This window comes from Cydia splendana, chromosome 5 (assembly GCF_910591565.1).
Source record: "Cydia splendana chromosome 5, ilCydSple1.2, whole genome shotgun sequence".
In the NCBI taxonomy this organism is placed as follows: domain Eukaryota; kingdom Metazoa; phylum Arthropoda; class Insecta; order Lepidoptera; family Tortricidae; genus Cydia; species Cydia splendana.
This window is the reverse complement of record NC_085964.1, coordinates 246240-262944: the sequence shown is the minus strand read 5'-3', so window position 1 is coordinate 262944 and position 16705 is coordinate 246240. Positions and strand designations below refer to the sequence as shown.

Sequence of the window (16705 nt, the reverse complement as noted above, 5' to 3'; positions counted from 1 at the left end):
GCATAAACTTGTCGAGTCAACGTGCTCTCGATCAACTCATATCGCTTTTACTCGATAATTGTATAAAGGTATCTCTCGATCGCCTTCTTACAACTGATATGTCGTATGAAGGTTGTATAAGGGTCAATTTCACCAAACGAGCATTTTTGTCTAATTCCCATGGAATTTTGAAATACCAACATTACACAAAAAAAAATATTCTGATAATTTGATAAAAAATATAATAAACATTAATTTTCTTGTGGGGTAAAAATATTCATAAAACTATAAAAGTTATTTCAATTTAAAATTTTGGTCAGGGCACGGGAATTAGTGTGTCCATGGGAATTAGATTTTACTAGCACGGAAATTAGAACATGGCACAGGAATTGTTTTCTTAACTTATTTTGGTAGTTAAAACTATTATTTATGTATATTATAATCTACAATAATATACTGCAACCATACTGAAGCGCCATCGAACATATTTACCTTCTTTAATTTTGGTTTCGGACGACAAATCTACGAAAGTATGATACACTAAAAACTACGTATTTGACTAATCGTTTTCTTTATTTTAATGGCAACTAATCTCTCTTTCTTAGTAAAATGTACACAATTTCAAAACAATACTTTGAGTAGTTGCTTAAACTTGTCCGCCTTACATACAAAACTTTTCATTAAAAAGTGTCATTATGTATCTGCATGTAGATAGGTACAAGGTGTATGATCTGGCTCCAATTTCACCACGGTGACAGGTGCGACAATTGTAAAACATCACTGTTGCTGACGTCACAGGCATCCATGGGCTACGGTTACCGCTTACCATCGGGCGGGCCGAATTCCTGTTTGCCACCATCATTGTATTATTAAAAAAAACTTTTTTATATCGGAAAAAAACAGATATTTCTCTTGCTAAGTTTATGACAATTGTCACAAGAAACACTACAATTGTCACGAAATTCCGACATATAACTCATTTCCTGTCAAGATTCACCGACAATTCTACAAATATGTCGACTAGAATAAAATAATTCTTGTTTCACAACATAATTGTAATACATACAATTGTAGCAAAATGCCTGTCATGTTTGTAAGTATTTCTATAGAAAATATTTTATAAAATTGTAATATGTCACCTGTCGCTTGACAATTGTCGCTCGACATATGTCACTGACAATTGTAGCCGTGGTGAAATTGGGGCCTGGTATATGGCCGTATAGGAAATGATAGTAAGAAATAAATAGGGGCACAGTGAGAAGAAGTTATTGTGTAAGTTAATCTGAAGAAATCGAATATGCTGCCTTCATAAATTCATAACACAACAAATTGTTTGACCACATATGAGGTAAGGTGGGGTAAACTATCTCCATACCAAATATCATCAATATGATATTGGTTCAGCGGTTTAAGCGTGACGAGATAACAGACAGACAGAGATACTTTCGCATTTATAATATAGTAAGAATAGGATATATTTAATTATTCTTGTATTAGAAAAGCTAATTTATAACAACTAATCTATTAAACGAGCAATTCTTGTATATATTTCGGGGATCTCGGAAACGGCTCTAACGATTTCGATGAAATTTGATCATATATGAGGGTTTTCTCTGGTGAAAAATCGCTCTAGCTAGGTGTTATCTCTAGGAAAACGCGCATTTTTTAGTTTTTAAATCAAATCAAATCAAAATCAAATATCATTTATTATCAGGCAACTAAGGCCCATAGATACATACCTTACAAACTAACATACATACAATATACATACATACATACATATAATATATTTTAGGTAGGTTTATGTTTTCCGAGCAAAGCTCGGTCTCCCATATATTTAAACTTTATACGGCATACGCTGTCAGCTGTCAAATTTACAAAAAAGAACATTGCAAATTTGATTCATTTTATTTCATGTAACCTTAGGTACAGGTATTATAATAATTATGTAATAATTCCAAAAATATGTTATAATATGATCAATGAATAAGGTAAGGTAAGGTAAGGTGGGGCAAGACTAACAGTACGAGGATTCCATACAAGTGATAGTCTTACCCCGGTGTCGTCTTATCCCACCTTACCTTACGTTACGTATTAAAATTGCCCGGGTTATTCGGGTCCACCCTGTATGTACTATAGTACTTATACTAAAAAATCGTTCACAAATTTTTGTGCATTCTTTAAGATTTCCTTAAATGTAAAATAGAAAGATATACGTCATATTATTATTACATATAATATATATTCAATGCCAATATATATATAAATGTAATCTTGGGCCCCCAGGCTCGCCACATGCCAAATCTCAGCGCGCTCGGACCAACTTGAAAAAATGAAATAAAAAAAATCGGTTATTTTGAATTTTTTTTAATGTAGTTTGTTTTGTCTCGGGGCCCTCTATGATATTTGGTCGAGCACCCCCCACCTATCACGCATCGTTTAAAAGTTGCCATACAAACAAACAACAAGAATATTGACCAGGTTCGAATCCCGGTTATGTATGATAGATTTAAAAAAAAATTGTTTGCCATTATTATTAAATCTAAAATCGAAGCCATGGTTCCTAAGAACAGATTTCGCTATCTCTCATAGTTTCCGACTTCACCATACTGACCCATTTGGATTGATCACCCTGTATGTAATAATAATATGACGTAAACATTGCCAATTAACTTACAGTGCCCCCCCCCCCCCCCCCCCAACAAAAGATTTGTTGACAATATATGTAATACTTTCTAATTCCCGTGCCACTTAATCAGCTGTTTTAGGTAAATATTCCATGGGAATTAGGGCACGGAAATTGGAATTCGTAATAAAAAAATTCGCCAAAAATTTAAATCGTGTTTGACCAAACTGTTATGTTATCGCTAACATAAAGATACATATAGGGCTCCTAAATATGACAATTGTTATTGAAAAGCTATGTGAGAAATAAAATTTATAAGGGGCATCGAAATTAGAAAAAAATTGTCGCCCACCCGGATTCCGAAATATTTACGCGATTTGCTCGAACACGCCGCGGCTTAACGTACATCCGCTTGCTTTAAGAGACAGCCGAATACTGCCAGTAGGTACAGGTGTGGCGGGACACGAGGCGGTTCAAATCAAAGAGTAAAGCATGGTATAATAATATACTCCGCCTGGTACTCCATTCCGAGATTCGCGTATGACCTAACTGACACGCGCCTACGTCATCATGCTGTTTACAGGTTCTCAAACTTTGAAATGTGGGAGAATTTTAACCAACGGTGAAAATTATTTTAACGGCATTAATTTTAAGTTATTCGTGTAGAAACATAGTAAAATAAAACAAATCTAATGTATTAAATTAAACTTTATTTATCTATACAAGACAAACGTTTAAAAAACTAATTCACAGTTACACATTAATTACCAAGCTTACGACGTGAAAAGTTTGGAAAACACTGCGACTGCTGACACTGAGCGAGAAGGAAATAACAATTAACACGCGTTCGACAAGGATGACGGTCAGGGCATGAAGTTATCTAGATCCGAATTGTCAAATGTCCACAGCGCTATCCTGTGTTGCCAGTAGTATAAACAGAATTACCCGAAAGTCTGAAATTTCTTTCGTGAATCGGAAGATATTGCTAACGAGTAATTAAAAATGACGTGTTATTGTAAAATTTAAGCTAAAATACATATAAATGAAAATTATAAAATTATAAAGAAATATTTTAACTTATTAACCATAGGTATAATGTACCCATGTAACATGTTATGTTGAAATAAAGTGGCAATGTTATTGTGACGTAATCGCGTGTCACTCTGGAAATGGAAGACCATGTTTTATTAGACCATGGAGTAAAGTAAGTATATAGGTAAAGAGAGCCCTCTTGAAGCATTTTATGGAAACTCATTTGAAAGCGCCATCTCTGATTGTCCCCCGAAACTAAGTATGTATGTGTGCGTGCACAACTACATATGCATCCATACGTGTACTTTCGTCCCACATAATCGGTTTACAAGTCCATTTTTGTTTGGTTTCTTGTAACAAATAACTTTAATTGTTTACAAGAAAATAAACAAAAAATGTACTTGTAAACCGCCCAAGTAGACCTAACATTATGTGGAAAAGGTTAATGTTATCAATAATGGAATAAAAAAACAGAATATTAAAGTAAAATGTTTATTGCTTTAATTTTGTTGATACCTAGCGTAAGTAATTAAATAAGTGCAGGGAAAATAGTAACAGAGACAACAGAGTAAGTGTACTCGTAAACTTGTTCTCTTTACCTCTCGTGCTTATATCGAGGTCAAAACATGCGAAATATTCCAAAATTAGTAGTGTATAGAGAGATTAAAAAAGTGGAATCTTGACCGTTGCAGAGTCACGAGAAGCGAGCAAACTTTGCTGCCGAGAGTAATACATGTTTTACACCACATTATCGCTAGGAAAGTACAATTTTAGGTAAACAATAGAAAAGAAAGCGTGAGGTAAAAAAGCATTCACACACAAGAAAATACATGTTAATAAGAAAATAACACAGAACACAAAATAACAAACACAATACACAACACATAAATCAGCGAATGCAGAGAACTGGGATTACTTCTCAACGACAAGGCGGAGCAACAGAGATACAACTCAACGCACTTTCTGGGGGTTTTCACAACAGGGCATGTGTTTTCATTCGGGCTATAATCGAATTTCCTCCAGAATCATAACGAATAAAATGGCTCAACCATCACTAAAATATTTTAAATTTAGGTACCCTCTTCCAGTGACAGCAAAAAAATTGCATGTCTTGGCATGGTCTTGGCAATTATGCATGTGTTGCCAGCATAAACAAACAGCATAATTAATCACATTTTAACAAAATTCTTATTTTGTCGCAAAATTAATTGAAAATTATAATAATTACAAATATTAATTCGTACTTATTTTAATTTAAATATTAATGCCACTAAAATTATATAAATTTGATAGTGACATCTGGTGACGTAGTTTGTGTAATCGGAAGTCAACTAATGTTGTCGGGAGCAAGATATAGAAGTCGCCTGTATCTTTACTGACGTTAACTACATTCCTAGTGTCCCCCCCTGGTTCAAATACAGACGCCGTCTGTCAGAGCCGCTTGCCTTTGAGTTTTGCCGACGAAATTGTACTCGCGCGCTCGGACAAAATTTAAACATCGATCACGAGTTATTTACCACAATGAAGTTAATAGTGTATGTGCTCAGTGATAGTAAATATCATCTAGTTTAAGTATTTGACACTAAATTAGTGATACTAATGTAGAATTTTTCGTAGGATTTTTCATTATGCTCAAAAGTAGATTCCGGACAGGGCACGGGAGTAGTAATTTGAGCCTTTAGGTATTTTTAAGTGTACTCTAAAACCCAATTAATCAGTGAATCCATATGGAAATCGGTGTGAAAGTGTGACTTCTTTATGTAAAAAAAAAATAGTAAGTATTATCTGATGCTAACCCGCGATTTTCATCAAGGACAGAAAAAAAATCGTGTTCAGAAATTGACCCATAACCAAGTTGCTAATTTGTATTCAAAACAGCTTTTATAGCGCCATCTTTCTACATTCAGTTCTTACAGCACAATTGCCGAGTAAAAGCGGTTCATTCAACAAAATAGTCGTATAATGGCGGTCTGCATGACTTTCTTTCGATTGGAATATTGAGGTTGAGAAAAGGCTGTTTTGACGGCAATCATTCAACAAAATAGTCGTATAAAGGCTGTCTGCAAGACTTTCTTTCGACTTGACAATAAATAAATAAATAAATAAATATTATAGGACATTCTTACACAGATTGACTAAGTCCCACAGTAAGCTCAAGAAGGCTTGTGTTGTGGGTACTCAGACAACGATATATATAATATATATATGTACTTAAATACATAGAAAACAACCATGACTCAGGAACAAATATCTGTGTCATCACACAAATAAATGCCCTTACTGGGATTCGAACCCAGGACCATCGGCTTCACAGGCAGGGTCTCTACCCACTAGGCCAGACTGGTCGTCAAAACAATAAAACCGTAACAATAAAAACCGGCCAAGTGCGAGTAGACTGGCGTTATAAGGGTTACTTACATGACAGTTACGTACATTTTTTTAACGTTGGTAATACGTGTAAGAAATTCGTTAATTCAATAAAAATGTTATTCCGAATAAAGTTAATTTTATGGAACAACTAAAATCGTAAGTCGTAAATCGGAAATCGGAAATCGTAAGGTGTAAGTCGTAAATCGTAAACAGTAAACCGTAAATCAAAACGTTCACCTATTATAAAAGCTATAAAAGATAAAATGATAATGGTTTTACATACCTACACCACTGAAGACCCCCAAACTAACACAAAATGTCGCTACTAAGTCGAAAAAAGTAATTCTTAACTCTATCTTTCGACTAAAAAGCTGAGAGAAGGCGGGTTTTCCACCGCGAGCGGAGCGGACTCATTAAGGACTCAGTTTAACTCGCAAGACTAAACTACGTACTTGTGTTTCCACCAACAAATATTCGAGCGGAAATGACAAAATGAGCAAAAAGAGTTGAAATGAGCTCGCTCAGCTCGTGAGAGCGGAGCGGTGTCATTACGGAGTCCGTTCAACTCGCAATGGTAAATTACATAGGCGCGTTTCCACAGGGAAAGAGGTGAGCGGAGCGAGTCAACTAGTTAAAATGAGCCCGCTGCGTCAAGGTCCGGCCGACTAGTTTGAAAAGGACTCGTTGCTGTCTTCTTGAAATTGTTCTCTGTTACAGGGTTACCCCTGTAATAGTTCTTAAATTTTTCTTCGTCTAAATCGTTGAATAGCCTATATTCCCCCTTCAGTGTTCTTTCTCGAATGTGCTGGCATAACCAAAATCTTCGTTTGGCGCGCTTGTTTCTCTGTTTTGTATACAACAATATGTATTTTTTCTTCTTGTATAAAAACTCGTAATCGCTATCACTTGATTCCGTATCGCACGACATCATGTTCAAACACGACCACACGCAACCAGTTCAAAACTTCAACTGAACTCGCTCTCTGTGGAAATCGACTATTCATTTTCTATTTCTCATTTTCCGTTCAGCCCGCTCCGCTCATTCCTCTTTTTCATTTCTCTTTTGCGGTGGGAATCAAACAACTAAACTCTTTGTTGGTGGAAACGCAAACCTATTTTTTAACAACGAAGTCCGCTCCGCTTAGCCATCTCTCGCTCATTACTCGTTCGCGGTGGAAAACCAGCTTTAGGGTGACAAGTGAGATGACAAAATGGCGAATTCATATTACCTTTTAAATTAATATTATTATTTCTGACTAATTTTCTACTGAAAAATTTTGCAGCCCGTTAAAATTTTAACTAACATTTAAGAAATGTAGACGAAAAACAACGGGTTGCACTCCGGGAGTGCCGACAGAAGTGAAAACTCAATGACTAGTCCAAAATGTCTGCAGCACGATGTATAATTGACCCATCCTCCTTTCTATTGAAAAACTTTAGTTCCGAAATCGCTGGCCAGTGAGCTTGTATTTTTTAGCGTTATAATTGTTTAAAATTCGAATAGAAATTGTAAAGTTACCTTGCAGACCTCGCATTAAATATATTTGGTCATGATATTTTGAGTTTTATTCACCAGTACTAGAGTTTATTTTATTAGCGATTTCATCAAGATGTAGCTTTATTGAATTATATTGGAGTGATATAAAGTTAGAATGTAACTCTGAGATCCTCGTATTTCAGCCCGTACAAGATTAGAACATTGAGCTTTATTGCTTAATATAAAAGTCCAGTTTTAAATAATTGACCTGATTATGATATGGTATGACTAAAGTTCTTTGGTGAATAACATTGTCCGTCACACATAACATAAAGTCACGCAAGCGCCCTGCGCCGCCTACATGAAACAGCAGGCGCAGGCATACATTTTCGCCGTGCGGTAGAAAGAGAGGAGAGACGCCTTACGCTGTCTCGAGATTATCATTTTTTCCCCACCTCAAAAAGTGCTCAGCGCCGCTAAAGAAGTTTTCACTTCAAAAATTTAATTCCGCACATGAAAGTAAGACCTACGACCTATATAGTGTCGTCAAGAGTATTACCTAATAATATCATTATGGCTGGCGTAAAATTTAACATCATGCCTTTTACTTTTATTTTCTGTCACTCCAAATTTGACTACATGTCACGCGCGCGACCAAAGAGCCGAAAGAGCTGAGCTCTTACGATAAATAAGTCGAAAGAAAGCGATTGTAGTGACTATCTTACAATATATAAGTCGAGTGATTGCAACCGCGCTGCTATCTTACGATAAATAAGTCGAATGAAAGCGATTCTGATGACTATCTTTCCACTATTTGGCTATTCATTCTTTCAACTAAAAAGCTGAAAGAAGTGCGCCCAAATCGCGTCAAGAGAACGTCGTCGGATCCTTCTTTCGACCTTTTACGGATCTATCTCTCAACCAAATAGCTAAAAGGGAAACGTAATGGTGCCTTTCTTACGACATAATTTGCTAGTTGGGTAAACTTCTGTGTTCTTCTGTGAACTTGAACACATATAATTCCCAAATATTAACCAATATGTGTGTTGAATAGATGGTAATGAAATACGTCGAAGGCAACGACATCTCTTTCCAAGCGAGCCCGGTGGAGCCTCTCATTGTAATCTTCGGCGAAGTGGGCCCCAACTACGGCATGGTACTGATGACGTACGATCCCGATAAAGGGTTCACCAAAGTGGGCAGCATGTGCCTCACGCACCAGATCGTGTCGCAGGTCGAGTTCTCGCCCACCGGGAGGGAGGTGGTGGCCGTGGCTATGTCCGCGGGGCACCTATTCATATTGGCGGTTGGTAAAGTTGCAGAAACATATCTTATCCAACTTGTCCATTGGGTAACATTTAATGTTGTAACTTCCTGTTAAGTAGCTAGTTGCAACAAAGTATGTTTTGTTCAGTAGGAAAATGGCCCCTGTTTAATGTTCGTTTTTTTAGCATTAGAAAGAACTCCACAGAAGCAAGCGTGCAGTTTTTATCAGGCTCTTTAATTGTTAATAACTAGTAGTTCGCCCCGAACTGAGAACTCGCGGTTCGCCAAAAAGATCAATTGAATGCAGTGCTACTTAGTCCAAGATGGACATTTCGTAATTGATTCCTAATTCCACGATTACTTGAAATTACTTTTTTAAATTACGTGCCTGTTAAACTTTTATTGACAATAAAAAATATTGTTATTATTGTTGTTATTGTTAATCTGACTACAGTCAGACCGTAAAAAGTCTGCAGCGATTTTGATAGCCCACGCAGTGAAAGTGTCATTTTAAACGTCAAACTTCTATGAAATTATGACGTATACATAACGCTTACACTGCGTGGGCTATCAAATCCGCTGCAGACTTTGTTTGGTGCGACTATACCGATTCCCAGATTACTTTGTAATCTAACAATACCGAATTACTAACTACAATTCCATTTGAGGAATCAGGCTCCAATTTCACCACGGTGACAGGTGCGACAATTGTAAAACATCACTGTTGCTAACGTCACAGGCATCCATGGGCTATGGTTACCGCTTACCATCGGGCGGGCCGTATTCCTGTTTGCCACCATCATTGTTTTATTAAAAAAAACTTTATTATATCGGAATAAAACAGATATTTCTCTTGCTAAGTTTATGACAATTGTCACAAGAAACACTACAATTGTCACGAAATTCCGACATATAACTCATTACCTGTCAAGAATTACCTACAATTCTTCTAAATCTTGACAATTGTCAGAAACTTCGCAAAAGAAATATCTGTTTTTTCCGATATAATAAAGTTTTTTTAAATAATACAATGATGGTGGCAAACAGGAATACGGCCCGCCCGATGGTAAGTGGTAACCGTAGCCCATGGATGCCTGTGACGTCAGCAACAGTGATTTTACAATTGTCGCACCTGTCACCGTGGTGAAATTGGGGCCAGGAATAAATTTTTCGAATATTACAATTACTAATTGAATCAATGTCGATTCCTCATTACAGAAATGCATTACTTGATTCCTTTCAGATTACATTTCGTACTACTACTATCAAAAGTACATTTCCTTAGTAGATATAGATGACTTAGGCCGCCATTTTGGAATCCAAAATGGTCATCATTTTCGAAATCCAAATTTGTCATTGTGAAATTATTTTAAAATCTTAAATTTAAAAAACAATATTATAAATGTGTAAAAACCGAGCACTTTCATTTGATACCAAACTCGACCATACTTTCTTGCAATTAAAATGACCAGAATAGCAAGACCCCTCACAAATAGCTTTTTAGCATTTTAAGCTCTTCTAGCTCAATAACCTCTTGTTCGAGCCTGCTCAAAATTTAATGACTAAAATATAATGCCCTCAACTATAAGTTCACCCAATTTCATTTTTAAATTAGAACAAATTTACTTAAGCTCTTGAGTATCAAACTATCCTCTGATAGTTCAGCTTAAAAACATCGAAATGCCGGGACGTGCCCCTAGCCAGCCGAAAGTCGTGTGAAAGTCGAATGTAAGAACTTCACTTCGCTTCGCTCGCTCGTTCGATTATTGAATTATCTAATGTAGCATGGTCAATACATATAATTTATTTCAAATTATTACCGCTAAAAGTGCCGGATTTGGAACCACAAGCTTCTTCTGCGAAGTTCTTTCTAATGCTAAAACAAACGAACCATAGGTAATATTAATATTTGTAGCTCTCAGAAGACTACAAGCTGACCCTTATAAGATACATGGAGATCGGCCGAGGAATAGCCGATTGCTTCCTGATGCCGGTCAACAACGTGATGCGCTGCTTCATCTTGGTCCTCTTCTCAGATAAATTCTTGATTGGTAAATATAATACTTGTAGTGATTGATAAATAAATATTTATTTTTATATTCATCCACTATTAGCAGTATAAAAATGGCACTTAACGCTTTCTCCAGGGGAGCGCATAGTGGTGGTGAACACGGAGACAGGGAAAGATAACAAGTTTGCGGGCAAGATGCAGGGCCCGTACGTGCGGCTGCTGCCACTCCGCACCAAAGACACTATGCTGGGCATCCCGCACCTCTCACGGCAGTACCACGTGCTGAAACTCGCAGGGGATGTAAGCACCCGTCGCGTCGCGCTGGACCCGCGAGCGACCCTATAAAACATTATACAGGGTGAAATTTAAATCACTGGCCATATTCATTCCAGGCACTAGGTTACACTTAAGGAATCTATTTAGCGAAAAAAAAGAGTACATTTTTTTTTAATTTTCATTTTTCAATTTTTAAATACTTTCCACGAGTCGTGGTCACCCTATTACCACAAATGTAAACAAACCTAATAGTAGGTTTTAACAACAACATCAGCAAAACCCTTATCTGACCTTCACTAAACCTTATAATCGTTGCAATAGGGTCCACCTATAGTTAGTGTTGGCGATGGTAGGCAGGTTTATCAATTTCGAGGGTAGTCTAAACCATTCCGCGCTAGCGGTAAACATAACGGTTAGCATAAATGATTAGTCACTCGCCAACCTTAAAATAATAATCGCGCGCGTACTAAGGTTTAAAAAAATGTTTTCGAACCGGGAATATTAGGAAATGGTACGGTGTTATTTATTAAGTGGTGAGTGTTTACGTGGTGCACAAAGATTATACGAAATGGAATCAGTTCCACGCCTTCGCTGACAAGGATTGAATCCAAGAGTACCATCTCGTGGGACTTTCGTTAATTGCGTCGACTTTTAATCAAATGTAAGTACATAAGATGATTCAATTTTTTAAATACGCCTGAATGCAAAGATTCCTGACCTAGTTTTTACTCATTGTTTTTAAGCCACGGACGTTTTGTTAATAATCATTAGTCAGAAATAATATTTTAGATTAAAAATGGGTTGCCTTTGCATTTTGATGGCTCTAAGCCCGTTAAAGTATGAAGGAAAAATTAGCAACTTATGTAGGTAAGCGTCTTATCTCGCTGCAATAGGGTTCATAATTGGTGACGCGATTGCAAACAGCGGGAGGGGCGGGGTGTCAATGACCTTAACTGATAAGAGAGAAGCGGGTGTGGTGGGTAGTTGTCGGTTCACCATAACGTACGAGGTTTTTAGGACAACTTGATGATGAGTTATTTCGAAAAAAATGTACTGAGCGGTATTAAAAGAAAAAACACGTGTTTAATATTTTTTCGAGTTCTTTCGGGTGTTTCAATTTGGCCAGTGAATTAAATTTCACCCTGTATAGATTCTCTTCCGGCAGTTTTCCATGCTGAAATTCACAGAAAAGCAAAGGACTATGCTACACTCTATAGATGCCTCTATCTAGCTGCTACTGCTTCTCGCGGCTTCAATAAGCTGCATGCTGAAGATGAGCACTCCAGACCTCTTCCAGTAGTAGCATATATTATATTAAAAATTATCGAGATCGACTACGGATTCTTGATCTTATCAATCAATCAATCAATTCTTTATTCTTTCATCACAGGTACATAAATGACTGTCATAAATAGGTGGTAAGTTAGTATTCCAAGGAACAGCTATGATGTGCCTTTTGGCGTACGAAATAACTTCTTATTATCTAACTATATACAATATTGTTTACATTATTTACATGGGTAATGAGATTGGCATACCTATGCATCTTAATAATGTTTGTTAAATTACCTCGCTATTTCATTAACAGAAAGGTGTAACAATATCAGTCAAGATGGGTCCTATTATCGACACTGGGCACGAGGTGAAACATTTCGACGGATTTTTCACACTAAACGCATTGCTCACCTTCGGCTACGATGGGGCGATCGTCTTGAGGCAGCCCGACGGACGACCTGAATACGGTACGGAAAACAGTTATGAAGGGCGCACATGTGGCATACATACTGCATTGTCAAGGTTTTTATAGATAGCAATAGTATAAGATTTCACAGTTACAATCAAATTCTTGTTTTCAAACCTTCTGCAGATTTACATTTTGCCGTAACCCATCGGTACGAAAACGGCATTAAGCAGGCGGTCATCGACTCAGAGAACAAGTACATCGTACACCTGGCGGCCAGCCACACCATGGTGGTACACTACCTCAGGGGGAATCCAGAGGCGATGCAGGAGCCCAAGCTGGAGGTGCCGGACCAGAAGCTTTTCGACAAGGCTTCGAATGGTCTGTCGATCATTGCTTTGGGCGAGAGTAAGGAAACATGTAACGCAATTTACGTTTTCCACTACAAAATCAAAATAGTTTCCTCTGCATTATAGTGAGCATTCATAATTAACAGATAGGTACCTACGTGACAGAATAAATGTGTGATTTATTCCTATTGTTGACGCTCCGGATGGCCGGAACATTTCTGTTAGCTCTCCTATTGCTAGATTTTTCCTTGTACACAGCACACAGCGTAGTGTGCTCGCTATAAGAAAAAGGTGAGTGTGAGATAATACCTATTAATATTAATAAAGTATATATAGGTTGAAAGTCAGTGTCAATATGATGATGCTTGACATCATACATTTCAGAGAACTACCTAGACCGGCAAGAGGACAAGAAGGTCCACGAGGAAGCGATGGACTACAAGAAGCAACGCGACGAGGTGGTGACAACGTTCAACGCGCAGCGCGCGCAGCTGGTCGAGCTGCTGGAGGAGAACATCGCTGAGAGACCGCTGCATCAGCTCTCGTTGGCTGAGTTTAATCTCCATGCAGAGCACAAGAAGGAAAGACTCAAACAGGTAATGTTACCCTCGACACCGCCCTTCCACCGTGAAGTTATATCCATAATAGGAGGAGCTTGCTGGAAGAAGGTCATCTTGGCGTTCTACCATCCATTAACGGTGTCAAAATGTTTGAGGATAACCGCCTCACAAGCTTAGACACAAAACGCCAGTTACGGAAAGGGACCTTCAATCGTGGATGACGAGGGCTTTCAATGAAATACGTTATTCAACTCACAGTCTTTACTGGACAAGACTGATTACAAATCATAGCACACGTTACACTTCTTATCCAAAGCAAACCAGTGGATTTGACCCAGGAACCGCCACAGACATCATCTTCTCCCCTTCGTTCTCTCCTGAAGATTGATTGACAGCATAACTTCAATTGTTGGGTCAATTTTTGAAGAGGGTGCTTTTTCGACATTTGTATGGCAATTTTTTATTTTTGAAAAATCTGATTTATAATCATCGTTTTAGGAAGGGTTCTTAACAACAAAAAATATATTCTAGGAGGCACCTCTGTACTTTTTATAGTTAGCTAGATATGGACGTTTAAAGATCGACATTTGTATGACACTATTTAGCCATTTGTAAGGCGCTTTTGACATGTATAAGGCATTTTTTCGACATTATATGGCAGTATCAACATGTATATGCCACTATTTATTATTTTTGTTGCATTTATAAGACCCTGACGACATTTGTATAACACCTTCTCGACATCTGTATGGCACTATGTCGACATTTGTATGCCACAATCGACATTTATACGGTCAAAATAGCCGTATAAATGTCGCGACATGTCGCCAATAATATTTTTTAATTTTTTGCGATATTTTCTACACAATACAAACGATTCACTTATTTATTTTACTATATATTTTTTTTAACACTATATTTGCAACTATTATTATAAAATAAACATTTTTATTCCAACTATGTACCAACGTATTAAGCGTGCATACAAAATGTCATTGTAGTCGTACCAAAATATATCGAAAGAGATTTTTATCTGTTTTTAAATAAATTAAACTGTTTCCGGGTCTACATTTGATGTCAATCGATGCCCAACTAACCGCACTATTACGTCGTGATATTAATCTAACCGTTATTCAATAGACAAAGAAGATTATAGGGGGTATATTTAAGTCATAACAAAACAGGTGCCGCGCGGGACAGCGATAAAAAGGCTTCCCTTGTTTTATTAAATAACGCATTAATTTATCAATATGATTAAATCAATTCTCTAGAAAATGCTCTTTATAGAAATACAAAGTTGTTTATATTTATAATAGGTACGTTGCCTATATCCAAAGTTATGTTTTTTTTTATTGCGCTATGCCGCTACTGGGACACGCGAAAAACGGCAAATTTCGCCGTTTTTGGAACTTCAAATGCGATTTTGTCAGGAACAAATAATATTTTAGGTACAGTTGTGCATGATTTTTAAAGCTTATAATATACTGAATGAAAATATACAGGGTGGAAAGGCACGACGATCCTTCCCGGAAGTATTAGGTCGTTTAAGTGATACAGAGACTATTGGTAATGGTAAGAATCGTTAATTGAGTAAAAAATAAAAATTGCAAAAATACTACTTTTTAACTGTGGTGATAACCCTATAGCATGTGCACATGACGGCTAGATTAAGGATCTCCGTCGGGAAAGCTCGGGACTTTACACTTTTTTCCGATCGTTGACAGTATCGCAATGATGTATGAATGACGCATAAATGTCAAATAAATCAAATGCATGCAAAAATATTACAAACAATTTTATTACTTTCTTAGATAATTACTTTTTTCCAATATTTAATACTATCTTCTTTTCACATACGGTGTTCAAATGTACCTCCGTGTATTACAACGCCGCCGCAGCCCGTACCCGAGTATGTCGATGCACATGCGATATAGTGTATGCTCTTCGTCATTTATCCTCCGCAGAAAGCACCAATTAGCCTTTGTCTCATTTCGTCCGCAGTTTCACATTCCGTTTGGTTTGGTACACCATATCTTTTACACAGCCCCACAAATTTAAATAGCCACGAGCATCTAACATTTTTATTTGAAGAATATGACATTCAATAAGTATAGTTCAATGAAAATTTAATTTCAAACATCAGACGTCTTGTCTATTTCCTACCACGCAAGAAGGTTTGTTAGTTTGGTATTGAAGAAGTATTTATTCTTGATTTATTCTTAGTATTTAATTTTTGCAAGTTCATTTGGTGCAACTAACACAACCTACTTGTTATTTTTAATTATTTTAGATAGTCTTATTATTCGAAAATAATTTTGTGAAACGTGTTAAGAAACTAAAACCTTTTTATCAGTCAAGGAAACCAGAGATATTTATAAGACGATTGCGTACTTTTGAGTGGTTGTCAATGTCACCATTTGAACTGTCGTTGTAAACAATGTTGTGGTTAGTATTATTAATATTAAGGAATAACATAACTATTTCATTCAAGTATTGAACAAGTGGAACCACTAAGAAAGCGAAAATCCTGCAATGATTCTTACCGTGCTGTAAGCAGACCTAAAAATGGTTAGATGGCAACAAATTAGCATAATTTCCTGTCGAATACTGATTGTTTACAAGTAAGTTCATTGACCCTGTCACCTGTTAGGGTTAGAACAAAGTAGTTTTTTGCGTGGATGTTTAAAAGGTCATAATTTAGAAACGGTTGCCCATATTAACATAGTTTCTATGGAGAAAATATAGAGCTTAGGCTAAACTATCTCCCATTTCCGGAAAGGATCGTCGTGCCTTTCCACCCTGTATATGTCGTAGTCAGATCGTATAATCCGCCGTATTACATTACGGCTAGCCGTTATCAAAAACAGGGGCGTTTTGAAATGCGGCGGTTCGACGATTAGCCGGATTGTCATTGCGATACGTTCTTCAATAAGGCGGCCAACGTTTAGCCGCATCGTACTACTATTTTAGATTGTAGAGTGACCAGTTCTTTCGGTCGCCTACGTAACCGGAGTTTGACAATGTTTGCAATTTAATTTATTTTTACCATGGTCCCACCGCACTACATGTGTTTCTTT

General features: G+C 37.0%; 1 protein-coding gene across 1 annotated transcript in view; it reads left to right on the top strand.

Annotated features, from left to right (window-relative positions):
- Positions 1-16705, top strand: part of LOC134790465 (cilia- and flagella-associated protein 43) — a 77018-nt gene that overhangs the window by 6574 nt on the left and 53739 nt on the right. The window contains exons 9-14 of the mRNA XM_063761274.1: positions 8539-8790; positions 10666-10801; positions 10898-11061; positions 12626-12779; positions 12905-13126; positions 13453-13664. Coding sequence (XP_063617344.1) covers positions 8539-8790; positions 10666-10801; positions 10898-11061; positions 12626-12779; positions 12905-13126; positions 13453-13664 — 1140 coding nt within the window. The remainder of the gene's footprint in view (positions 1-8538; positions 8791-10665; positions 10802-10897; positions 11062-12625; positions 12780-12904; positions 13127-13452; positions 13665-16705) is intronic.